General features: G+C 37.8%; 1 protein-coding gene across 5 annotated transcripts in view; it reads left to right on the plus strand.

Annotated features, from left to right (window-relative positions):
• elmo1 (engulfment and cell motility 1 (ced-12 homolog, C. elegans)) overlaps window positions 1-27,538 on the plus strand; it is a 94,107-nt gene that overhangs the window by 32,524 nt on the left and 34,045 nt on the right. For 2 of the 5 annotated variants that reach the window (XM_056257654.1, XM_056257653.1), the window contains exons 2-16: window positions 2,427-2,558; window positions 3,200-3,240; window positions 4,618-4,690; window positions 4,790-4,840; window positions 6,640-6,809; window positions 10,829-10,864; window positions 13,957-14,056; window positions 14,898-15,049; window positions 15,381-15,459; window positions 17,275-17,316; window positions 17,484-17,534; window positions 17,832-17,954; window positions 18,129-18,257; window positions 20,465-20,569; window positions 23,201-23,309. In XM_056257654.1, the coding sequence (XP_056113629.1) occupies window positions 2,481-2,558; window positions 3,200-3,240; window positions 4,618-4,690; window positions 4,790-4,840; window positions 6,640-6,809; window positions 10,829-10,864; window positions 13,957-14,056; window positions 14,898-15,049; window positions 15,381-15,459; window positions 17,275-17,316; window positions 17,484-17,534; window positions 17,832-17,954; window positions 18,129-18,257; window positions 20,465-20,569; window positions 23,201-23,309 (1,339 nt within the window). In that variant the 5' untranslated portion in view covers window positions 2,427-2,480. The remainder of the gene's footprint in view (window positions 1-2,426; window positions 2,559-3,199; window positions 3,241-4,617; window positions 4,691-4,789; window positions 4,841-6,639; window positions 6,810-10,828; window positions 10,865-13,956; window positions 14,057-14,897; window positions 15,050-15,380; window positions 15,460-17,274; window positions 17,317-17,483; window positions 17,535-17,831; window positions 17,955-18,128; window positions 18,258-20,464; window positions 20,570-23,200; window positions 23,310-27,538) is intronic. The other 3 variants (XM_056257655.1, XM_056257656.1, XM_056257657.1) reach the window with 3 other exon arrangements.

The raw sequence follows: 27,538 nt of genomic DNA on the forward strand, positions 1-27,538 counted from the left end.
GGCTAAAACACACCGTAAACAGGCCTTAATATGTAGCGAAAAAAAACACCCAATCTGGCAACACCAGCCACCAGCGTCGCATCGCACCGCCGCGTGCGTCATCAAAACAAAAAGCAGCATGTAGTCGACAAAGCAGCGAGCGAGGAGGCGTCGTATGATCATTTAAACGAGTTTTATGACAAGGTCGGTGAGGATGGGAAAAATCTTACATTTCTGTGCAAACTTTGCCCGTCGATAAAATAATTGCTGTCTGTGGTTGTATATGGGCTGTGGCAATAATAATAAAAAAAATAGCTCGCAGCAACATATGGAAAAAAAGAACTATGAACTAGTTGTTTTTTGGAACTGTGAACTTAGTTCAAAATTGTGAAGTATGAACTGAACTAGTTCATTTTAAAATTTGTGAACTGAACTTTGAACTAGTTCATGTAGAAAGTGAACTTTCCCAACACTGCTCTTGCTCTTTTGAAATAAAGAGTTCAGTATACTAATCTCACAATACAAAGCTCCCCTCAGCAAAACACCAAGACCATAATAGAAACTAAGCCATTTGTCAACATGTCAAGTTGTCATCATTATGATGTTATAACCATAAGCACATTAATATATGACAGTCTTTGTTTACATCAATGAATCAGCATCTTGGCCCACTGAACAACACTGACCTTTGAGGCAAGCCAATCATAACAGAAGTCTTAGTTACATATACTAGAAGTCTTAAAGGTACAGTTGCAAAAATGTCATGTTTAATTCTAAGAGTCAGAGATGTGTTAAGGTCCTGTATTAAAATCATTTTTTGTAATTTTACATAAGAAGTTATTGAGTATGTTGTTGTTTGTTTGGATTGCAAATCACATTATGACCTTAATACTGTATATAATTAACTACTTTACTACAAGCCTATAACCATGACAAAGCAAACTTTAGTAGTGGATAAATTTAGCTTGTGGATGTGTCAATTGTTCACGCTAAAACCACCTGGGTTTATTGAGATGAATAGGTGCTATATATATTGTCTGATGTCAGTTGATCTCCATAGTTTTAGTTTAAAAGCAAAGTTCAGACCTAATATAATAAAAGTGTGTTGATCGTACTGCAGCAAATTGCAATTAAAATGTCAAGTATCAGACGTCACAAAGGAAGAATGTTCTTGTTCAGAGTGGATCTCTCACACGGCACCAGCCAAAGCTTTGCATTCCCGAAATTCATTTTCAAGGTTTTCCAGAAGAATTCCTCAGCGTCAGCTTTTGTGCAGTGGCAGCAAGTTATCCAGTGACAGAAAGAGCTCTCTGATCTGACCCTGAGGTCAAACATGCTTTTTAACCAAATATATGGAAGTCTGTTGAGTTGCTGTAACAGATAAGGTGGATGTTAAAAGATCATATATAATATTAATGACTATAAATGGTCATTAAATGAATTGCACAGCAGACATGTTACTTAATTGGTAATGAAATCTTCACACTATTAATATAATTGAAAATAATATAGTTAATATTAGAGCCAATTTATTTCCATATTTGTGTATAATGAGGAGAATGTTTTACAATAAATGTGTGCTGTCTTGTTCTTAAGCGATCTTGAGTGTTGTATAGAATAACATTTGTCACAAAGCTGCAATCATTGGCTTTGTTAAAAGACAGTTGGAACCAAACCTAAAACATGGCTTCACCCTTTTATATGGGCTTTTAAATATTTTAAATACACAAATACATTTCAGCAGCTCAACTGGTAGAGCATGGAACTATTAATGCCATTATATATCTATATTGATAATATGTATGATTTGCATGCATGCAGTTTGTATAAATTTTTTGAGACGGAACTCTCAACACATTCTCATCCTATGGCGTCATATAGGTGACGCCATATGACATTTCGTCGAAATCTTACGCACATGGCATCCTTTAGCGTCAATATAACGCGCACTGTTATGGGTAGGTTTAGGTCTGGGGTAGGGTTACGGTTATGACGCCTTGGGATCTGCGTCTCATATTGACGCTAAAGGATGCCATGTGCGTCGGATTTAGACGAAATGTCAAAAGCGTCACCTGTATGACGCCTTGGGTTCTGCGTCTCATATTGACGCTAAAGGATGCCATGTGCGTAAGATTTTGACGAAATGTCAAAAGCGTCACCTGTATGACGCCTTGGGTTCTGCGTCTTATATTGACGCTAAAGGATGCCATGTGCGTCGGATTTAGACGAAATGTCAAAAGCGTCACATGTATGACGCCTTGGGATGAGAACGGGCTGGAACTCTGTACTTTAAAAACTGTAAAAATGCTGGTATTGTTACATTTTTAGATGCTGGGCTACTGGTACTTTTGACATCCCTTGTTGTACTAATCAGTTTTCTGAAAAAAAGAGATGTGTTTGATAAATTAGTATGCGTACGTAGTATGACCCTATGTCTCCCTCTACAGGCTTGGATGACAGCCAGGCATCAGTGAGCGGCCACATCCTCCATCAGCGCAGCCATGCCACCCCCAGCAGACATCGTGAAGGTGGCCATCGAGTGGCCGGGGGCCTTCCCCAAACTCATGGAGATTGACCAGGTCAGTTCCTATAGATGACTATATCTCCTTGTATATGCATCCTTATATATCTTACAGAAGTGCATGCTTGCTTTTTTTACCATAGTATTTTTTTTTTTCATTCTGTCAATATTTAACCCGTTTCATGTTGTTCTAAATCTGTTTCTTTCCATGCAATGGACATTTCATGACCACGGCTGTTGATATCAGAAAACAAAACACCAATAAGGGACAACTAGTGCCCAGTAATTGTTTGCTACACAGAAGAATAAGCCATATGGGTTTATTCACATTGTGAATAAAAAAAAGATGTTCACTGAACTATTCCTTTAACATGTGAGCGAAAATGCCCTGCAGTGCATGTGTGAATGATGAAGAATATGTGCTATAAAAACTATTGAGACTAACCTTGGATAAATCCCCCTAAAGTTCCTTATAAATCATTCATCTTTATTCTGCAATTCTTTATTCATTCTTTGTTGCTTTTTTGTTTTCCCGACTTGACTCAACCAAATATTTGCTCAAAAGTTGTAGAAACTGATGTGAATGCAGCAGTTTTATTGGGTATGAAGAATGTTTATTAGCCGTAATGAAGTAAGGTAGAATATCAGTTCTAAGACTAGAGGAAAAAAACACTTTTTTTCTTGTTTTTTCTGCTGCAGAAAAAGCCTCTCTCAGCCATCATTAAAGAAGTGTGTGATGGGTAAGTAACAAACCAATATTATTATTATCTTTTTTTTTTTAAGTTTTGTTCATTAATTTCATACCTGCAAACTTGATATTGAAATAGGCAATTCACTTGATTCGTGCAAATCTGAGGGGAATGTATATCTGAAGGGAACTGTTTCAAAGGCATTTTCTTTTCCTCTTACCTTTGTATGATGCCTAATAGATCTTATTCAGAGCAGTGCCATAACAGGTATAAAAACGAGGTTGTGAGGGATAGACTTATTGTGTTTTCAATGGCATCTGCTGTATAAAGCTCCTAGATTTCTTTGGCTTCTGAAATTTCCTGGAAAGATCATTCCCGTTAAAAATCAAAGATTTCATAGCGCTGCTATGAATATGGTCTATAAAGGAGTGTTCCATATCACTTTGCCAAATTATTTCAGTTATTTCAAAGGTCCTTACAGACTACAACAGCAAAAGAACCAAAACCCACAACGACACTGACCAAGCAAATAAATATAGTAATCAATAGGATCAAAACATCAAATTATTTCATATGTTTTTTGGCCAAATTTTTTTTTGTTATGTATGAAAAGCACACACACTCTTTCTTTCTCTAGCTCTCTCTCCCACTCAAACGCACACGCATACAGTACGGACACACACTCGCATAGAAACGTGTTGTCAGCGTTGCTCAACTTAAAAGCTACATGACATTTCTCACTAGGGTATAGTTCAATAAAAACGCTGTTCTTGAAGCAGATAAACGTACAGTTTCGCTATAAGTAGAGACAACTAATTTGACTTTTGAGAGACACAGACTCAGGTAATTACTCTTATGCTTAATCTCTCTCTCTCTCTCTCTCTCTCTCTCTCTCTCTCTCTCTCTCTCTCTCTAACTCTCTCTAATAACTGCATTAATAACTGCAGGCTGCTATCAGTGGCTTAAGTCTCCATTACTAGCTCTAAAATTTTGTTTTGGAATTAGCAACGGAGGGTTAAGATCAGATGCGTAAGAAATTAGTCCTACAAACAAGAGCGTTTAAGGACACAAACCTGACAAACATCTTGAAATACATCATCCAAACAATGTTTTGAGGTGTGGTAACCATAGTATAAACGGAATAATTGACTCCAGGTCGTTGAATTATTGAAAAATGATGCACACCCGAGGTGTAACGGCATTACCTCCTAGAGTGTGCATTATTTTTCTAATAATTCAACGACCCAGAGTCAATTATTCTTTACATAATATATAGAATTTTCCGAAAACAGTTTCAACTGTTATTTCCAAGAAATCCTTTTTTTTGCCTGTCAAGATTTTGCATTATGCTGATATTGTTTTTGTTACACAGCAACAAACATCACTGTATAGCAATCTCAGATGTTTATCTGAATCTTCTCTGACTAGATGGAACTTGCCAAACCCTGAAACCTTTTCCCTGCAGAATGCTGACTCGACCAACTTCTACATCACCGAAAAGGTTCATTGCAAAATCTCGAAAAGAAGCTATGTATTGCTAAGCTCATTCGTTTAAAAAAAAAACTTCCCTCCTTATTTTTCTTTTTCTTTTTAAACCCAGAATCGCAACAACATCAAAAACGGCTCCATTCTGCGGCTTACTACGTCTGCTGTAAGTAGCACATTTGAGTTTACTGATGCCAGAAATACATACTATATATAAAGGCTACATCAGCAGGAGGAACCTGCCTTTATCCTCTGAAGCCCTGCCCGATCCAGCTGGGGCCTGTAATCCTTCAGATGTGAGGGGTGAAAGGTTATATTACCAAAGCTTCCTAAAGTGTCAGGCAGCAGCTGAGAAACAGTCTTGCATGACCTGTCAATGCGTAAATGTGCCCAGCTGTCAGTATTTTCACTTCTTTTCTCTCTGCCGGATACAGGAAATGCTGGGATTGGCTCTTTGTTATAAAAAATATATTGTCGTTTTGGAAACGCATTACATTAGATTAGATATTTCATTCAGAAACTGCTTTTCTTATGACCTATCTGAATTTGCAGCTTGGGGAGGATGATATTTAAAGCTGATGTCTGTGACATTTGAAACCGTCCCCTCCAGCATAATGACAGCAAGGGCTGTTTCTCTTCCTGTGATGTTTTGCACCAGCCACCATTGATATTTAACAGTCATCAGTCCTCTGTGTGGCTTCGATAGGTTTCATAGAAGAAAGCAATGGTGTATTATGGTATCGTATTATGATGCTGTGTTCAGTTACATTGGTGCAATCACAGTGTTTTCTTTTTTTAAGATGATCAAAGCATGCAAGTTTAGTTTGAAGGAAAGAAAGATGAAAACGGTTGCCCCAAAAAGTTTTTCGACTCATTCCACACTTTAAAAATATATGAATGTTATTGCATTAGATGCAAAATATCAAAGCAATTGATCTGAAAACAAATTATGTTTTTCACAGAACTGACTATTTTTGTGGTTCAGGATATCTAGATGTTCCACTTACATCAGAGGTGGCATCTGAGAATATTTACTGAATTTTAAAATCTGTCAGTCTGTCAGATAATTTAAACAGTTTGTCATCATTTTGGCCAATTTTTTTTTAATTTTGCTTAGTTTAGAAACACTTCCATAGTAAAGGATGATAATAAGGTATAGAAATGAAAAGACATGGGATATTGTTCATTAAATGGAGTGAAGAGATCTGATAAAAAAAGCATGTCAGAAAATGTACAACCCAATCTATCAAAGAGATTGATAATAGTTATTTGTATAATAGTTTTATATATATATATATATATATATATATATATATATATTAAAATCTTGTTGAATGTCAAAACCATAAAAAAATATTTTTTGTTACTTGAAATAAAATAAACTTTAACTGAAATAAAAAAAACACTTAAACAACATTTCTAGGCAACATTTGTCCTTTCTATTTGATTTACTAAAATAACAAACTAAAAATGAAATAAAAAAAACTATATAGGCATATAAAAAAGATTTTGTTTGAAAAAAACAAAATTACTGAAACTTTAACTAAAATTGAAAAGAAAACATGAAATATAAGAATAAAACCGTATTAAAATTATTAATAAAACTATGAAAGCATCACAATTATACTAAAATAACACTCAAATGCAATGAAATTCATTGATTTTTTTAAAAGTGTGTCTTAGATGTCCAAATCCTTTTTAGCGCCACTGCAAATGAGGAAATTTATACTAACTAAACTAGTTTTTAATTTATTTGAATATAACTTACAGAATATTTTATAATTAGTAATCGTCGATATTGAACACACACTGACATGCTAAATACTGTTGAATGAGGCAATCATTGTTGATTCAGCGAGATTTAGAGAAGTATAGTCTTGAGTTGTGTGACTAAAAGGCCTGACCTCGTACATGAGGATCCGTCAACCTCTCACTAACACGCCTCTTCTGTGGCCATGGTAACAGGCCCAGATGGCCCAGCAGCTGCACGAGCGCATCCAGTCGTCCAGCATGGACATGAAGCTGGATGCTCTGAAGGATCTGGCCAACTCTTCACGAGACATCACCTTTGCTCAGGAGTTCATCAACCTTGACGGCATCTCGCTGCTCACACAGATGGTGGAGAGCGGCACAGAGTAAGTAACTGTTTTTGTTCCTCTGGCTGCCTTTCCTCCTGTCTCTCTGTTTTCATTACAGTGCTCTTGATATTCACTCATTGGTTTGTTGCCTTAGCAGGGCTAAGCAAATTAAAACACAAATAAAACTTGGCCAGTGACTTGCACCGTACGCTGTGATTTCAAATGTCTCAGTGAGATTCTGAGATGTTATTCAATAGGAGTCTTCAAATCCCAATAAACAGAAATAAAAGTTTGGGGTCAGTAAGATGTTTTTGTTAAAGTGAATAATAGTTTTATTCTTAAATTGATTAAAAGTGACATCTTTTTTAGTCAAGTCACCTTTATTTAAATAGTACTTTATACAATACAGATTGTTTTAAAGCAGCTTTACAGTGATAACAGGAAAATTATACATTTCAGCTGGTTTGTAACATTGTAAATGTTTTTACTATGTTGTTCTGAACTCTCCATAAAATTGATCCTCATCCACAAAAATATGAAGCACTAAGCAGCAAATGATTTAACACATGATAATAAGAAATTAGCAAATAAAATAGAAAAGTGAGTGATTTTAAATTGTAATAATATTTCACAATATTGCTGTTAGTATTTTTATAAATAAATGTAGCCTTGGTCAGCATAAGGGACTTATGAAAAATAAAACAAAAAACATACCGGCTCCAAACTTGTGAAAGCTAGTAGATTATTCTCAATGAGAACAAAAACACAATGATTTGGCATTGATAATACACAGTGCCTTAAAACACAACACAACAACACAGCGACTCACCTTCAAACATAACGCAACATGCCGTAAAACACAAAACAACACAAAAATGTGCCTTGTAACCCAACACAACAAAGTGCCCTCAATCACAACACAAATAAAAATGTTCCCTCAAATACAAAATGTGCTTTTAATCACATAAGAACACAACAGTGTTCCCTCAAAAACAACAGTCTTTAAACACAAAACAACTTGCTCTCTGACACAATACAACACTGAGGGCACGTTGTTGTTGTGTTTGAGGCCGCAATGTTGTGTCTGAGAGTGTGTGTGGTGTTGTGTTTGATCACACTTTGTTGTGTGGTGTTGTGTTGTGTTTGAGGCCACAATGTTGTGTCTGAGAGTGTGTGGTGTTGTGTTTGATCACATCATGTTGTATGGTGTTGTTTTCACACACTTTGTTGTGTTTGATGACTCTTTGAGAGCAAATGTTGTGATTGAGGACACTTTGTAGTATTTTGTTTGAAGCTGAACAGTGAACACAAACAATGTGCCTTCCAATGCAACACAACTTAATCACATCAGAGATGCATCATCCAAATAAACTGTAGAATTTTTATATCAGACAGTGGTCTATTAATAATAAATGAAGTGTATACATTTCACTCCCTCCTCCAGTCTCCTCTGTGATATAAAGCAGCCGTGTGGTCTGACCATCTCAGTTGAAGGTTAAAGCGGAGATAGACTATCTGCTGAGCTGGCACTTTTTCAACTCCTATATGGACGGTCCCATGGGGAGGCCGAGCTCTGCCAGCAGACACAAACTGCCTTAGGAGAGACCGAAACATGGAGGGAGAAAACTGGGACTAGAGAAACACACTTAGAGGCAGAGTCAAGGAATAATAATGTACTAAAGAAAAACAAAGGCGGCTTGGAAGATACACTTTAAAGACCGCTAGAGGGAAGAAATTTCTTTAAAAAAAAAAAAAAAAAAAAAAAAAAAAACACGGTTGTCTGTCAAACTGGATGTCTCCTCTACGGCTGGTCAACTTCACAGGCTGGTCAACTTCACAGGCTTGTGCTTTTGTTTTCCATTACATGCTAACCTAATTATGCCTGTCCTTGCTCCATTTGTGAAGGTCATACTATTCCAATGGCTGTTTTCATGTAGTTGTGGAAGAAGATTTATCTGAATTGCCCGATACATTAATTTTCTTGCATGAGCAAAAGTGATTTCCCTCTGGTGCTCGGAGGGAAAAGGTAAATTATGCTGCCGTTAGGATGTTGGTTTTATTTCACTGAATCAATAGCTGCGTTTTTACTTATCGGAGCTCTGCGCCGCCAGCTGAGGTGTTTCAACATTTCGGTACACTGAAGAGCTGACCATGGAAATGATTTCCATGGGTATGTTTTATATAAAGCAGCTCTGTGTCAACAGCTCCTGACCTCAAAGAGCCTATGTGTGGGTTTCTATGCAGTCCTTTCATACCGTTAAGAATCCAAGTGGACACGCACATGCACACAAGTACACACTGTTTCACATTCTTGCCGTGGATTCCCGTTAGCCGCTGACCAGGCGATGATTATTCAAAAGACTTAAGCATGACGGCACTCTTGAGGATACAGAGTGAGTACTCTTACATCATGGGGCATGAATGCAGCCGGTTGAAGAGTTAGTGGTGTAGTGGCTCCCTCTACTGGTCATGTGCCACAGTAGCATAACAGTTGATAACAGTTAAAGATTCAGAAAGTAACTTTATGCTCTGTAAAATGTTTTGCATTTAAAACGAGTAGTGCCACTGTTTTGATTGCCAGAGAAATATAAATTCAGAAATTGTTTTGGATGTCTTAATGCTTGTGCTATTAGTTAAGGTTGATGATATCAAACTATTATATTTGTCAGACACAAATATAGGTGATTATTATTATTATACCAGTTCATTATTAACCCATTTAATCCTAAATTATTCCCAGCTAAGTGTACATATGTATATTAGTCTTTGTATTGGCCAATGAAACAAACTGCATTAAAAAAAGGTTTTAAAAGTCGAAAGTATTGATTTAATTTTGGTCACAATTGTAACCCGTAAGAAAGTACATAATCAAAATTGGCACAGTTGCTCAATAAAATCCAACAGAAAGTTTAAAACAAAGTTCGTAGCTTCACATTTAGTGAAGCCAAGTCTAATTAAAAAGAAATGTATTACTTATTGTATTTATTGCATTAATATTTATTACTTTTAAGTGGTTTATCATTTGTATGTGTGTGTGTACAGTGTATGCATATATTAACAATTGTTTATTTAAACAATTCCAGTTGTTTGAAAAAAAAAGAGATGATAAACCATGAATAAATGCTATATAAAGCAATAGATTTATTTTTCATTTTAGTTTGCTTCACTTATTGTAACAGTACTTTGAAATCTGTCATTTTATAAGCATTTACAAATGAGGCTCTGTGTTTTCCCCTAGTTGTGAACACTAACATAAATGTAATATATTAAACTGATTATAGACCCTTTAAACATTATTTCCACCAAAAGTGATAATTGTATCAGTATTTTGACCAGTTTTATGTTTTGTATTTCGGAGCTTTGACACAGACGTGATCTTCCAAGGGGGCGAACAGTCCACGTGAACTTATTTTTATTTTTATAGTTGACAACTCCGCGTGAAATACATCAACAACCCTTTTTTCAGACCCTTCTATCTGTAACAAATTCCGGTCACAAATGTAACTTGTAAAATTAATGGGTTTTAAAAGTACAGTGCAAGTCATTAGGTAATAAATGACACGGCAAACAGGCAACGTGCCTCATCTTTAGCGATCAAACACGATGAGTAATAGGCTATCTGTGGATTATAGCCCTGCTGAGAGGACCATGAGAGGAAACAAGACCCACGTTTGAGTCATAAATAAATGCAATATAATGCATGGTGATTTGTAATGGATACTTTTGGTAATCCTTCACAGTTGCTCATAACCACCACACAGGGAGTTAAGCACACGTCGTGCATTAAATGCGTGTAGGCAGTGTGCAGTGTGCTTCTCCCACAGTTCTGCTTTGCATGCTTTGTGTCTCTCAGAAAGGTTTTTTTTAATGTTCAGCTATGTTTTTCTCACAACTCATGCTGCACTGGATGTTTAAGATATACTGTACTCTGTTTTAAACCTTGTGTAACCATAACAATGGGTTTTCCACAGATTTTCCTAATGTAAATGTCATAATGGGTTCATAAAGGAATATTTGGACCCAGACTATGTAAGTGTTTCTGTCTCCCTGACGTCAAAGTTTTTAAATCTTTTCAGACGGTATCAGAAACTACAGAAGATAATGAAGCCCTGGTAAGCCCCTCCCCTCGAGCTGGATAACCCCCCTGTCACTTACCCTCTAATCTCCGGGCCGAGTCTCTGCATGATCGGGCTCTGGTCTCAGTGCTCAAAACCAATCAAAGCGATGGGAACACTTGGCAACTGCTGCAGTCACTACCATTTTTGTTTGGATGATTATTTCCATGTAACAAATCAGCTGTCTTTCTTTCTTTTGCATGTGGTATTGGGCAACATTGGTGCTTTAGGGGAAGCTTTGCACTAATCACTTTTGGGAAACGTTTTCTTGTTTTGTTTTTTTGTTCCCCCACTCATCGACTAGAATCTACGCTCACATTTTCATATAATTGTAACATCAACTATCCCTCTTAAACTTTATCAAAACACTGCTTTTTTCCCCTCAAAATCCTTTTGCCCAGGATACCTCTAAAATGATTGGTCGTCATAAACAACCAGAAACTATTTTCCTCCACACGAAATATCCCCTTGTGATATTTTATCATTCCTCAGTGCCACCGTGGATTTTTTTTTTTTAGGGTTTTGCCCAATTCCAGCTGCAAATACTTCCTGCTCCCAGTGGTACATTTATGAATTGCTGTTCAAACTAATGTCTTTTTATTATGAGGTCTAACTTATGCTGTATTAACTCCCTGCTATATAAATACTCAACACCAAGCTGAGTGCAGGCTGCTTAAAGGGTTAGTTCACCCAAAAATGAAAATGATCCCATAATTTACTCACCCTCAAGCCATCCTAGGTGTATATGACTTTCTTCTTTCAGCCAAACACAATTAGAGTTATATTAAAAGATATCCAAGCTTTATAATGGGAGTGAATAGTAACCCAAAAAAGCACATCCATCCATCATAAAAAATAATCCATATGGCTCCAGTGGGTTAATAAAGGCCTTCTGAAGCGAAGCGATGCGCTTTTGTTTGAAAAATATCCATATTTATAACTTTAAAAAGAATCACTGGCATCCGTATGCGAGTCGAGTTCCGGCCGAAGAGTGACCACTGATCTGACTGATATTCACTACCATTATAAAGCTTGAAAGAGCCAGGATATTTTTTTTATATAACTCTGAAAAAAAAAAGAAAGTCATATACACCTAGGATGGCTTGAGGGTGAGTAAATTATGGGATCATTTTCATTTTTGGGTGAACTAACCCTTTAAGTAATTCCTGTTTCATTTCTGCCTTTTATGTTCTGTTACTTTAAAAATGTTATGTGTATTTATGTTTTTGTTACTTTAGATTTCTTAGCCTGAAGTTTTTTGATTTAGTTTTTTTCTCTCTCATAAGCTGGCTTTTTTGTAACTTTTTGTTTCTCCTGTATTTTCGTTATGAGGAATAATGAAAAGGCATGAACAGAGGTATTTGTGACGATAGGGGGCAGTGTTATTCATTTAAAGCCAAAAATCTGTGAAAAAAAGCTGTGGCACATAGGGTGCTTCTCAAACAGAAGGCTGCGTCCTAGTGAGGCTGTGTCCTTCCTAGTCCAGTCCATCTGAGGTTTGTAGGCGAAAGTCCTCAGCATTAAAAGTTAGAGTAAGATGGTCTAGTAAGTGCACATTGCATAAATGTTTTTAAATCCTGGGGTCACAACGGGAAAATACAATTAAAATAATTAAAAAACATCTGCCTTTCTATTAATGCAGTACAGGCAATGACAAACATCATGGTCTCCCAGTGGTTTACATTGCGCACAGACAGTTTAGAATTACGTGATTAATTTATCTTTAATTTATAATTCATCTATGTGATGTCTTTATCTCCAAAATATTTTTTTTTGCCTTAATGCGTAGGGAAATTGGACAAGCTCAGTGCCAATTCATTTTCTGCCAATTCTTCATTGTGAATTGGAATGTGTGCAGAGGATTGTGGGTGATTGAAGGACGCGTAGGATACACTTGATGCATCCTTCAAAACAGGCTGAATGAAGGACACAAAACGAAGGCTGCCTTCAAAAGATCCTTTAAATTGAGACTTCCTTTGATGGAGCTTGATGACGTATCAGCCGAGATATACAGCCTTACTAGGATGCAGCCTTCCAATTGAGAAGCACCCATAATGAGGAGTAGAATTTGTTTTTAGCTAGACGATAATTGATTTAAAATAGGTCTTTCTTTTTTTTTTTTTTACTCAAAACTACAAAGTAATTAAGTCCCTGTCTTATTACTTAAAGGAATATTTGAGGTTTAATACAAATTACGCTATTATCAACAGCATCACTGACATGGTAGTATGACTGTATGTTTGTCCAGTAAAGATCCTGTTTTTTTTCTTTTTTTCAAATGAATTCTACAAAATATTTGTCTGTGTTCATCAACAGTATGCTACAGCTGCTGTTTATGGAAGTTGTTCCAATCCTGTATGAGTTTTTATGGACATAAAACACAAAAACAATTGTATTTCAACAGTGATGCTATTGTTTACTAAAACTATTAAAAAACATTTTTGTTAACTGATATAAAGCTGAAGTAAAATATACTTATAGGATAATTATAGGATGGAAAAGCTTAAGAATTGTTGCTTTGGAAACTAACTGAAATAAAGTTGTAGTACTAAAATGACTTAAACTGCAATAAAATAAATGAAAGCTATATAGATATATAAACAATGAAGAAAAAGAAAGTTAATTCAGAATATTAATAAATACTATACTAATAAAAAAAATACTAAAATAATCCTTTCACCAAAAGTAAGAAAGTCATTCAGGTTTGGAACAAATAATGACATAATGTTCATTTCTGGATGAACTTTCCCTTTAAGTTGTATTTAACCTACAATATTCCTTCGAACTTAGACTATCATATTCTATTGTGTGTCCATTCATCATAACTATAATGTCCCAAACAAACTGCTGCATGATACCACTGAACATTTCTGCCAGTGTAATTCCACTGCTGCTGCTCCGGCTGCCAAACGCTCTGGCATTGGCTGCTCTTCTGAAGGACAGGGACATCAGCTGGGCTGACTCCATGTCCTCCTGTTCTCCAGCTTCTTCTCACTCACTCTCGCTCTGTAAGGCTGAAGCTTAGCTGTTCTTTCAGTGCAGGTGAGCGGTAGAGACGTGGCTAGTGGCTGTTGTCTTGTCTTTTATAGCTTTGGTGACCTGCTCTCCTTTACACTGACGGCCTTCGTGGAGCTCATGGACCATGGCATTGTCTCCTGGGACACCTTCTCTGTGGCCTTCATCAAGAAGGTGCGTGGTCTGTGTGGGTCCTCCTAACGCCCCAATATAGTCATGGGGACACTATGCTGTCAAAAAATCTCTATCCTTCGGATGGGACGTTAAACGAGGTCCTGACTATCTGTGGTCGTTAAAAATCCCAGGATGTCCTTTGAAAATACAGTAGGGGTTTAACCCTGGCATCCTAGCCATATTTGCCCATTGGCCTCTGTCCATTATCATGGCCTCCTACTCATCTCCATATACTGATTGGCTTCATCACTCTGTCTCTTCTTCACCAATAAGCTGGTGTGTGGTGGGCATTCTGGCACAAAATGGCTGCCGTCGCATCACCTAGGTGGATGCTGCACATTGGTGGTGTTTGAGGAGATGTCCCCCATTCCATGTAAACAGTGTAATCCATGTCATTTTTTTCCACGTGCCGAGAAAATCGCCATATAAATATAACAAATGATTATTATTATTATTTAAAAGTCACAAGGGTGTATAACTTATGTATTTTATGTTGTAGGATAAAAAGTAAAAATATCTTGAGCTTGTGATTTTATTTCAGGCATTTAACCAAAAGCAAATTAAAAACAAAACTAAAAATATTGACTTCGGGACTATGGAACCAGAAGTGCAATTAACATAATACATAAATGTAGATTTACATTTATAAAATAAATAAAATTCACTAAGTTGTCACTGAGTTAGGGCTTTAGCTGAATTCAATGTTTGATTATTAAAAATGTCATAAGACACTAAATCGTACTGTGTTCATGCTCTATTTTGATGGAACTCTAGCTTTTGAACATTTAAATTCCGCATTTCTGTGCATTCAATTATTTTTAACTTGTTGCTTCATCCTTAGATTGCCAGTTATGTGTGTAAATCTGCCATGGACACTGCTGTACTCCAGAGGTCTCTAGCCATCCTGGAATCAATGGTCCTCAACAGTCAAGATCTCTACCAGAAGGTGGCTCAAGAAATCACCATTGGCCAGCTCATCCCTCATCTGCAAGGGTATGGAGCAGGGATAATTGATATCTCTTTGGCATTGTAGTTCTCACATTGTATTCAGTTTATTTACAGAAAAGGTTAATCCATTTATTCTTACCCATTTGTCATTTATTCTTCTCCATATAATGAAACTGTCAGGCTCCAAACATTACAAAAATGCACTATTAGTGCATGCAGCCAAGTTTGAATATGCACATCTGGGCGTCAAGCTTTTGGGGCTTTACAACCCTTCGTTACTGTATGCTTTTTTTGTAAATGATGATCATTTTTGGTGAACTATACCTTTAATTGTTGCTCTCTTCGTTTTTTTTTCTCTCTCTCTCTCTGGCAACAGGACAGATCAGGACATTCAGACTTACACTATCGCAGTGATTAATGCGTTGTTCCTCAAAGCCCCTGAGGAGAAGAGACAGGTACAGCACACACAAACCCATTTTCTGCTTTTTCCATTTGTTTGTTGTTGTCTAGACTAAATAATGATAGTTTCTTCGCAAGACGTGAGAAAATGTCTCCCGAATGTCTTCCATGTTTGTCTAAATTATTGTTCTAACAAGCCACAACAGTCAATAGTGTCATACAACATTATTTCATGACAACTCTCGATATTGCATGTTATTGAATATGGCACATATTTATGTATTTGGTCTTGGCGGACTAGATCTGCTATGCTTCTGCTGATGATATTATTATTGCTGCAGCAGAGCAAATTTGGGCTTGCTATAGCTAATACATACAGAAACACGTTTCTGTGAGCATGTAAGAAATGCTGCTGCTGCATAAATAGACCGCCCTGTAGTATATCTAGGCAGGTGGAGGTGGAGCACACACTGAACCAGACTATTTTAATGTTGAGCAAGCAATCTCATTGGCTGCAAGATCCGCAGAGGCCCACCAGCTCGGGCCATGCGCTAATGATGCGATTGCTTGCAGTTTGCATGTAAAGAACCTTTCAGTCTGCGCCCTCTAGTGGTTCAGGACTGAACTAGATACATTTTGTCCGTCGTTCGGTATTATTTTGGATAGCTCCGCACACTGAAATCTCATTTGTCCAAATGCTTACTCCAAATCACTGCATGTTAAACATCAAATATGTTGTGATTGGCTAACATTCTGTCACTTCATGCAGCATTTTGGTTTCAGTGCGAACATAAAAATTGCTAGACATTGGGAAATCGGTTTGGACAAAGTGTAAGAGGTGCTGTTTGTGTAGTCATGCAAGTATGTCACTTAATTTGGCATCATTTTGTTATTTTGTACCTGTATGTGTGTGAGTGTCCGTTTGTGTGTTCGTTTTTCACCTCAGATAATTTCCTTTTCCTTTCCTTCACCCTTATTAAATGCCTGTTATTCTTAATGGCCAACTGAGTATACTGAGTATTTTCGTGTGTAAAATCCAGTCATTTAAATAGGAATCCACACGATCAGGAATTTTGTGTGAGAGGGAAAGATTTCGCCACAAAGATCTTGTCGCTCGAATTTGCCACGTTAACTGTCAGAGAGCTGCAGAAAGTGACTTCTGTGTGATCTGTGCTTCATACATTGCTACACTATTGACAATAAACAATGGATCTTTTTTTGGCCGTGAAGCTAATGTGAACGCATACTTCACTTTTCTTTTTTGTAATCAGTACTCACAGTGATGTAGTTTAACTGAAGTGAAGGAAAAATATGTTGTGAAAAAATAAAACGTTATTAGTTAAATGTGTTGTAAGCAATGCTAACCACCTTGCTAACTTCCCTTAAACTAAGCCACTGAATTTGATCGCCCCTCATTTCTACGACCATACGCCCGCTCTCCTAAGATACGCCGAAGTCCTGACGTTAGCAGAACTTGAACATGCAAAATGATTGACAGACAGTCAGACAGCGACTCCCGGTGTTCTGATTGGCTAACACATGGTACCTGTTTACCGAGCCCTGTGCTGTGTGGTTTCTCAGGACACCTATTTTTGCAATATTTGTCAGGCAGTTGGACATTTTATGTGTAGTACTAAAAAAATTGCTTACAGCAGCTTTAAGTAAGTGAGTGACTTAGGAGTCACAGCGGGCTCATGTAACTGCCTCATATCCTAAATGTCAATTTACAGTTTCTCCAGGTCTGTTTTGCTGACCTCTCATTTCTGTGCTACTAACAAAATGCCTCTTCTTTTTCTCTCGCTTCTTTTCTCTTCTCTTTTTCTGTTTCATTCTCTCATTATTTCCTCCCCTTGCTGTGCTCGTAATGGTAGTTTGATGAGGACAATGTGAACATCCTTGATTGTCCTCTAACAGTAAGTGCTCTCTAGTTAAGGTGAACCCTCTGTAGGTGATTTAACTGATATTTGACTGTGTTGTATTTTTTGTAGAGCTATACCTTTTAAAGAGGTTATTGAAGGTGTGTGTTTGTGTGTGTGAATGTGTGAGATTTAAGGTGACTCAATGTTTTGTTTGATTGTAGGAGATGGCTCACATTCTAGCACAGAAGCAGCTGCGCTCAATCATCCTCAGTGTAAGTGCACAGTATGCATACTACAAAAATAGTACAAGTAGTATGGCAGTATGCCAATCTCAACATAAATCTCTCTCTCTGGTTCTGTTTTCCTGTAATTGATGCAAAAACATACTGGTAAAGTAGTAATTTGTTGCTAGTATTTAGTAGTATAGGTATTAGCAGTAATGATAATAATACCAATAGTATATATATATTCTTTAACCCTAATCATAAATGACAGGAAAAGTCATGATATCATCTCCACAGCAGTCAAATGTTCTCCATCTTTCTAACATTCTCTTTCTCATTTGTCAGAATGTGATCAGGAGTAACAAACCCATAAATGATGAGATGGCACACCAGCTCTATGTGCTACAAGTCTTGACCTTTAACCTTTTGGAGGACCGCATGATGACGAAGATGGACCCTCAAGACCAGGTGAAACTCTATCACTGAACAGTTTTTTACAGATGTAGTCAGACAATGTTCAGCCCTGCTTATTATTCAGTTGCTTGCCAAATAAACAAATTGACATTACATATTGATTTGATTTATTAATTATGTTATTAGAGAGCTGTGCAATAATATGGTTTCATACCTGTGTTTATGAAGGCTCAGAGGGACATCATCTTCGAGCTGCGCAGGATTGCTTTTGACGTCGAGTGCGAGTCCAACAACAGCGGCAGCATTGAGAAGCGCAAGTCCATGTACACGCGAGACTACAAAAAACTGGGCTTTATTGTAAGTTTTCATACATTCCATTGTTATACTCTTTGCTAGCTCTAAATTGACAGAACTGGAAAAAGATCTAAATGTTTTTCATTGTAGTCCTCGCTCATTTAATAAACTCTGTGGGGAAGATACATTTCAGTATGTGGGTGCAAGCGAGAAAGTCTCATTTAGGTGCAATCTCTAAAAATGTAATAAAGCCTCAATCAAATAGCTGCATGAAGAAATTTATGAACAATGACCTGGAATTGTTTAGCTAAAGCTGTTTGTCCCCAAATAACATCACTACGATTGCATAGTTCAAAGCATTGTCTGAATCCATTGAGGATTGTCTAAGCTCAGAACATTCAGAGCTCTTTTATCAAATTAGTTTGACACATTTCACTGCAACAAAGCAGCAGGAAAGAGGGAGAATGAGAGGCCAAGGTAGGTGTGAAGAGGAGTAGAAACAGGAAAGGCCCATGAAGCAGAAGCATATTGCGGTCAGTAGCCTGAAGGGGGCAAGACTGAAGTTGTCATGTGCTCCTAAGCCCCGGTAAACTTCTGAGGTTCACTAAGACCCATTTCACAGTGCCGTGTGTTGTCTGAAGATAAGACCTTCCCTAAACTCCCCCTGCAGTGTTAACACCTCCAGATTACTTACACAAACGTTTCCCTTGCCACCAATGTCAAATGACAGGTAACTCTGAGGGTCTAGACACCATTTTAACAGCATTTTAGGAGAAGCATGGAGTTTGCTGTTAGTGAGCTGTGCAGAATGTGTTAAGGCAACAGTGTTGCTAATGAGGGCTGTGTTCCAACTCTCTCAGGGCATTGTCATGTTGATGGATGGGAAATTGGTCTCCAGTGCCCTCGCCGCAGACGTGTTTTTAAGTACTGTGCACTGCCAGTGGCCTTTGCCTCTGGCTGACTGTGTTCAGAATGGAATATTAGCGTCTTGCATACTCCATACTGTGCATTATATACTGTATGCTATGCACTGTATAACTTATATAAACTACAGCTCAAAAGTTTAGGGTCGGTAAAATATTTTGTAACATTTTAAATGTCTACTATGTCTACATTTATTTCAAATAAATGCTGTTCTTTTGAATTTTGAATGATCATGGTTTCCACAAAATATAAGTATAATAATATTATATAATAATAGGTAATATTTCTTGAGCACCAAATCAGCATATTAGAATGATTTCTGAAGGACCATGAGATGCAGAAGACTGGAGTAATGATGCTGAAAATTCAGCTTTAAAGTAGAACACAGTAATTTTCAATTTCACAATATAAATGTTTTTACTATATTTTTGATCAAATAAATACAGTCTTGGTGAGCAGAAGTGACTTCTTTTAAAACCTGACCCGTTACCGAACTTTTGGCATCCCGCTGTCTCTTAACGCTTCCATTGTATGGAAAAGAGCAGTGTGAACATTGTTCAAAATGTTTCTTTTTTGTGTTCCATGGAAAAAAAGAAAGTTAGTTTATAACAACATGACATTAAAGACTGTAAATTATAATTTTGGGATTAGCTATTCCTTTTGCTTCATTTAAAGTGCTATTAACTAATGACTTAAGAAGAGGGTACCAAAAAACATTGGTATCACTTGCAGTTCATTTGAAATGTAATATTGCATTGTGGGATACAGAATTTGGTTCTGGTTACATACATACTTTTTTATTACATGCATGGAAAAATTGACATTTTTGCACAGTACACATACTCAAAACTGCGAATCTACTAAGTTAGAATGCCCTTCCAAACGTACCCTCTGTCTCTGTTTCACTGTCTGGTAGTAATCAACCATGTTTTTACTCTGTGGTTCCTCTATTCAGCGCCACAGACTCACCAGGGTCCATCCAAAAGCAAACACAGCATAATTGGCAAACCCTAAATCCAGTCAGGCAGCCACAGAGCCCTCATCCTCAAAGCCAGCCATCTCACATGTTCTGAAAAGCGCAGATTATTTTGAAGTAGACGGTCGAGCAGAGGGGGCCGATATCGCAGTCGTAGCATTTGCAGAGAGCTTGCTGGGCCTTTGTCATCCACCGGGGATATACAGGCCTGTTTCTGAATCACAGACTGGAACCAATGTAACACTTCTCTTATCTCGACTCAACTACTCAAAATGCAATACGAGACTCTCTGCGTGATTACGATGCGAGTCATGGAGTCAAGGCTAGAGTGTGTTTCCTCTCGATCATGCTTGTGTTTGTGTTTGTGTAGAATCATGTGAATCCTGCGGTGGACTTCACTCAGATTCCTCCTGGGATGCTGGCTCTGGATAACATGCTCTATTTCGCCAGGCACCATCAGGATGCTTATATCAGGGTAAGACATGCTAACTTTACATGGGTGCGGAAACAATTTTCTTATTTTAAACGCATATTTATTTCTAATCTGTTTTATTTATAAACTGACTAGTCCTCAATTATCACCTCTAAAGCAAAAGTGTTACCTCACCACTGCTGACCTGAGTCATGCATTTACATTAAGATTTGACAAATTTAAGACCTATTAAAATGATCATTAAGATTTTTGTTATACCAATCAAGACATTTAAGACTTTTTATGACCTTAAATATCATAAATGTGTTTTTTAAGGACCTTCTAGAATATTTTTTTATTTGCACATGTGCTTTTAAATGCATTTTACAGTTTGCACCCATATATTTAGTCGCAACTGATTGCACTTGCACTTTCAAGCCCTTTCTCCTCCAAAATCCATCATCCAGCCCTCTATTCATACTCCTAGACTCAGTAAGGAAAGTGAATTGGGGTTGAATGAGGACATTCCTTGTCTCCTCACATTACTCTAACTGTACTATTCCACTTCACTGCCCTCTGCAATGGCGTGCTGTGATTCTGCAGCTCGTCGCTGTTTTCACACTCAAGCGATACCCTGATAAATCCTAAAATACACTCTGTACTCAGTATACACCGCAGTGCCCAAACACTTAGCAGTATAAAGACAATTTTTGTGGGCCCCCCTCATCACAGGATCTGGGACTGACAACAACTCCTCCCACACTGAAATACAGCTTACAAACTTGCTTGGTGTTATTTTTGTTATTTCTAGCAATAAACGGAAAATAAACATCCAAATTAAAGAGGGAGTTCACCCAAAATTTTAAATAATGTACTCACTCTCATGTCGTTCTTAACCAGTGTGACTTTATTGCTTCTGTCAAACAAAACAAAGTTGTTTTCAAGAATTTTTTTGTCAGTGTGGTCCAAAACAACATAAAGAAAAATTAAGACTTTTTGGGGGTGAATTATCCATTTAAATAGTCAAAATGTATAAATAAAATAAAATAAAAATAACTGTCAGAATGAGTAACAAGATTGTGTCTGGGGTTGCAAATTTAGCCTAAACTATTACTATTAGCTTACTTTAACCTGTTACTCAGTAGGGTCTAGTATCTTTCTGATCAAATGTTGGTTTGTAGCTATGGATGGATTAATGGATAAATGTGAATTTCCCATAAATTAAATATTAGTTTGATCATTTTTCTTATATTAACTCTTTTCCCGCCAGCATTTTAGATAATTTTCACAAAATTTTCATTGCCTCCAGAATATTTAGTTGTATGAATATCTGAACATGCAATATATTAAAAGAAAGAACAGAGACTTAAAGGGATAGTTCGGCCAAAAATGATATTTAACACATGCATTACTCACCCTCAAGCCGTTCAAGATGCATATGTCAATCTTGTTTCAGACGAACACATTTTCAGTTATTTTAGAAAATGTCTTAGACCCTTCAGTGGATATAATGTGAAGCAATGGAGTCCACCTCCTTCAAGTCCCAAAATGTGCATACATCCTTCACAAAAGTAATCCATCCGGCTCCAGGGGGATAAACGAAGGCCTTCTGAGGGTAATCCGTGCGGTTTTGTCGTAAAAATATGTTCACGACGCGTGTTCACGGGTGAACTGAGTGGAGTTTTGTTTTGCTCTGCTCTCTGGCTGCGCAGGCGCGTTCGTTCTACGTCACAACGGTTCCTACGCGGCGTCCTACCTCGTACGCCGACTTCCATCACCCGTGAACGCGCGTCGATCGTTGCCGGAAGTCCGATATTTTAATTTATAAAGTTTTAAATATGTATATTTTTACGACAAAACCGCACGGATTACCCTCAGAAGGCCTTCGTTTATCCCCCTGAAGCCGGATGGATTACTTTTGTGAAGGATGTATGCACATTTTGGGACTTGAAGGAGGTGGACCCCATTGCTTCACATTATATCCACTGAAGGGTCTAAGACATTTTCTAAAATAACTGAAAATGTGTTCGTCTGAAACAAGATTGAGATATGCATCTCGAACGGCTTGAGGGTGAGTAATGCATGTATTAAATATCATTTTTGGCCGAACTTTCCCTTTAAAAAAAAATACATGCTTTCTTTTTTTTAGCAACAATCAAATGTGGGTAACTTTTAGTGAGAAAAAAAAAGCAACATTTTGAACAAAAAGCTGAGAAAATCGCTTTTTTTTAATCAAAGACTACGTCCAGATCGGATTCAGAATGATGATCAAAACATAGGCAGAGTAGATCGAGTGCATCAGTCCATCAACACCCCCAAAAAACAGTACCTGAAAAGTACCCAGTTGACTTACTATTTTCGGCATGATTCTGAAGTGCACAGCTGATGGACACTTTACGATCCCATGAGGCCACAGGAGAGGATTTGTGAATGCCTGTGAAGCGACGCAACTGATTAATTTCATTAATAATACCCATTTATAGTATATAGAAAGTACTTTTTTAACTGTCTCGAAGCAAGTTCATATTCAAATGTAGTACCTACTCAAGACGATATGCAATTTCGGACGCTGCTATGGTAACAAATAAAAAGTAGTTTATGCAGTTCAGTAGTTTTTCTACAAAGCATTTTGCTTTAACAGATTAAAAGACAAAATTTTTACATTGTTGCCCTTTATTTCTGTGTATGTTACAGATTGTACTGGAAAACAGCAGCCGTGAGGATAAACACGAGTGTCCATTTGGGCGCAGTAGTATTGAACTGACGAAGATGCTGTGTGAGATTCTCAAAGTCGGAGAACTTCGTAAGTGTCTTCTTATTTACCAATGACATGTGCCAGATGTCTTTGAGTTTCTTTATTGAAAGAATCATTTTTGTCATTGTTTTGTCTTTATTCCGCACATGTTGAGACTGAACATTTGCAAGCAGTGAAGATAAAAGGCGACATTAGACTTTATAATTGTAGAGCAGTTCATAAATTAATGAAGTAAAGAGCCTAATGTTTGCCCTCTTCCAGTGTCTGAGCTTTTAAGACTTGCTTTTATGTCTCAAGTTGAGGCTGCAACAACTGACGATGTCTGACCTGAGCTAATGCATGAGGATTGAGACTAGTATGACTCAAAACTCAAAGCAGGACACTCTGTTAGGTTGTTTAAACCTTTCACATAGAGGAAAGAGTAATGGAAAGTGGCACAGAGAGAGAGAGAGAGATGATATATGGAGGTGAGCATTCCGCTTATCGATTCATGTGTGCGCATTTTGGTGTGGTTTTAAACCATTCAAGCGCAAGAAGAAGCATAAGAGAACGAAATTTGGGTCTCTAATGGAAAATAAAAATGTAAATCCACTCACTGTAAATACATTTATTTTCTAGTGATATTTTATATGGATAAGAGTTTCTGCCCCCACATCCGTAAATTCTACCTCAGGGCCGGTATAAGACAAAGAGTCTCCTTTTCATCCTTCTCTGGGGCGGCTGAGGAATCACGAAGAACTGTAAATCCGTTGCTATATTCAGTCACGCACCATTTAATGTGGCACAGTTGGAGTGATCCATCACATTTATTAAGCACAATATTGAGAGAGTAATGAGCAGCCAGCAAAGCATTTTATTGTTTAAAAACTCCATTTGGTATTCTGATTCAAGTTAGCAGAAAAGAGGTTATTAGCACAACCTCACTGACAGCTTTTGGGCATTATTGAACGGTAAGTATATTCTCAGTGGAGATTGTTCCACCATCCTGTCATCAGGAACTTGATTAACAGAACTTGCTGAGAAAGCTTAATGTAACTCCTCATTTAAAAAGTAATGCGTGTCTTTTAAAGCAAGGGCTGTGGGAGGACACTGCGGTTTTAACTAGGAGAAGACTTTTAGTCACTTTTAGTAAGTTTCCATTTGGCAGATTTTTTTGTTCAAAGTAATTTATGGTGCACTTACAGACTTTAGACAGGGTAGATGCTATGTTTGAGTTGACGTGGCAGTGAAAGATGTAGAATGGCTTGTTTTGATGTTTGTGAACGTTAATAGGGTGCATATCTTTAACCGCAATGCCATATTACTCACTATACTCTTCTCATTTGAAGTTTAATACAAATAGCAGATACTTATTTTGATGCAAATGACTCACTTTGATGTCCTATCTTCAGCAGTGATGGGCCAGTTTGTGCACTCATCAATCCAGGAAGAGGTTTAAGCCATATCACACCTTTGAAAGCTTTGGAGACCCCAATGGTGTTGCAGATGATTGCTCATTTTATGTTAATTAGAGTTTCCCGACACTTGTTTTAGCTTTTAGGCTATCATGATTTCCCATCAATTATGCTGACACGGGCAAACAATTCTTCCTGAACCATCTCTCAATACCCTGTCAATTTGACCCTGCCGGTGATAGATTTTTTTAAGTGGCATTTCCCACATCACATTTAAATATGTTTTATCTAGCTGTGGTATAAGAGTTTCTGTTCGACCGGCACTTCCTTCAGCAGTTATGAATTATTTATCAGGAATCCAGGTGTCCCGGCTTCACCTCCTCTCAGAGAATGTTGAAAGTTTTATAGCTGTCCATGTTTTTCCTGCAAAAGCTTTAATGGAATCTGCGGTGGTCAGACGCCATGCAATGGCTTCCTATTTCAGCCTTTAAAAAGGCGTATCTAATATTTATGAGGAGAATCAAAATGGCTTCTGGCAGAAATGTCCTTGCTTATGGATTTATGGTGTTATTGTACTTTTACTGGGTGAAGAGAGTTTCCATTTTATGACTGAACTAACATACTAATGATGGCTCAGAACTAGGGATGGGCATTCGATTAAATTTTCTTAGTCGATCGTCGGGAGAATTAACGATCGACTATCGATTAATCATTAATATTTTTTATATATTAAAATTAATTATTTATTTAACTTTTTATAAATTAAAAATGCAATGAAAATACAAAAATACAGCGTGTTTTTCCTCGATGAGATCTTTATTACAAGATAATCAACTTGCGGCAGTTAAACTGGACATTCGGCTAAACTTGAAATATGCGCTGCGGTGCTCTAAAAAGCAACAAAACCTGCAGCTGCGAGTTGGCGTCCTCAAACAGAGACCCGATCGTTTGTTCCAAAATAATAATAAAAAAAATCATGTTAAACAATAACTTAACCAAAAACATAATAATACTCAATGTAACTCAAAACTATCCAAGGTACGAAGTCGAGAAAGAGTGTGAGAGAGATTAGCCTACCTAGCAACAAATTAGGCTACTTAACAAAGCCTCAAAAAAAATATCTATTAACTCACATAAAACTTCTGCACCAGTCTACTGATTTTTGTTGAGAAAGATAAACATGTTGATGACATGGACTGGGCCTGGGGTCAGACGCGACCGCAACATGGTGACCGTCAAGCCTCGTTTATACTTTTGCCTGGCTCTGCAGCGCGATTCTCCGCAAACGGACGAGGCGTTTATACTCCACGCGCTCGCCTGTAAAACGCCGAATACCGCAATGACGTCATTTTTGCCTCGCGCACCTTTGCTCGTGCTTGTGCGGACGCGTCGAGGTCGAGTGTAAACAAAGGGCCCTTACATAAGGCCAATTTATACTTCTGCGTCGGGTGCGCGCAGTAGGTACGGCGTAGCATACGCACAGACGCGTACCATACGCCGTACCCTTCACCGTAACCTGACGCGCACCTCCTCAAAAATGCAACTACACGTCGCGACGACGCGGACCGCAAGATCTGTGATTGGTCGGCTTGGTAGCATCGCGTTTCCTCCTATGCATTTCCGGTGTGTTCTTCTGCACCGCCCGCCATTTTTAAATTCTAAGTACAGCGAAACTGTTAAAAAAAACTAAAAATTTACCTTTTCCACCTCGATAAGCTCCAACTCCAACATGATCTGCTCTCTTTCAGTCGCCATTGCTTGTAGTAACCTAAACTCAAAACAGCCGCGAGGAATCTTCTTCTTCTTGCCGCGAGGAATCTAAACACAGTGGAAGATTAAAACCCTCCGCCGCCAACTAGCGTTTCGGCGCTGTACTGCAGAGCAACGCAGACCTAAACGCAGAAGTATAAATGCTCATGACGGCGTCGCCTACGTGCGTAGCCCACGCCGTACACTACGGCGTACACTCGACGCAGAAGTATAAATTGGCCTATAGTCAACGCATCGGTACGCATACGCGTGCGCAAGGCTACACATCGCTACGCTTCGGCCGCCATTATGCGTCGATGCGTAGCCAAATGTGTCGTCCTAGTTTTTGATACGCGACGCGCCGATGCACGCAATACTATGCGTTGTCGGTGGGGGCGACATTGCAAGTAATGTACATAAAAAGGTATATTATTATGTTTACAGAAGAAGAAGATTTGAATACAATGGCGGGCGAAGAGGAAAAGTTATGCGAGCTTGTTCGTATACATCCTTTGTTGCCGCCGATGTAAAATCAGCAATATGCACTCCTCTTCAGTTGCCATTTTGATCTGAATATTACGTGACCTGACTCTAGACTCTACTACCCCCTGCTGCGCAATCGGTGTATTGCATTTCACGCATCGCCGGTGACGCTTGTGTACTATGAAAAGGAGCGCGTAGCTCGCGTCGCTCGCGTTGCTTGCTCGCGTTGCTCGCGTTGACTATGTAACGGCCCTTATCGATAACAAATTAACATGATCGACGAAATTCTTAATGATCAATTATCGATCGTCGATTAATAATGCCCATCCCTACTCAGAACTGTGAATAACTATAGAGTTGAACTATAGTAACTATATTGAAAACTATATAGTAAATATATGCAAACAGCGCATTCATCATCTTTGTCAATAGACATCTTACAAAAATCAATTTAACACACCAATTACAGTAAACCATAAACATAGCAAAAATGTCTGGTGAATGCTGTTTTAACATCTCACTGGGGGTGTTTTAGCGATATTGATGTTGAGCAAAGGCCCTAAAAATTTAATTTTACATTTATCTAAAGCCAATGTGAGTTAAATTTGAAATGTAAAACAATGGACCAAACTCCTAATCCTAAATATGAGG

This window comes from Rhinichthys klamathensis, unplaced genomic scaffold (genome assembly GCF_029890125.1).
Source record: "Rhinichthys klamathensis goyatoka isolate OS25496 unplaced genomic scaffold, OSU_Roscu_1.1 h1tg000140l_1, whole genome shotgun sequence".
NCBI lineage: Eukaryota > Metazoa > Chordata > Actinopteri > Cypriniformes > Leuciscidae > Rhinichthys > Rhinichthys klamathensis.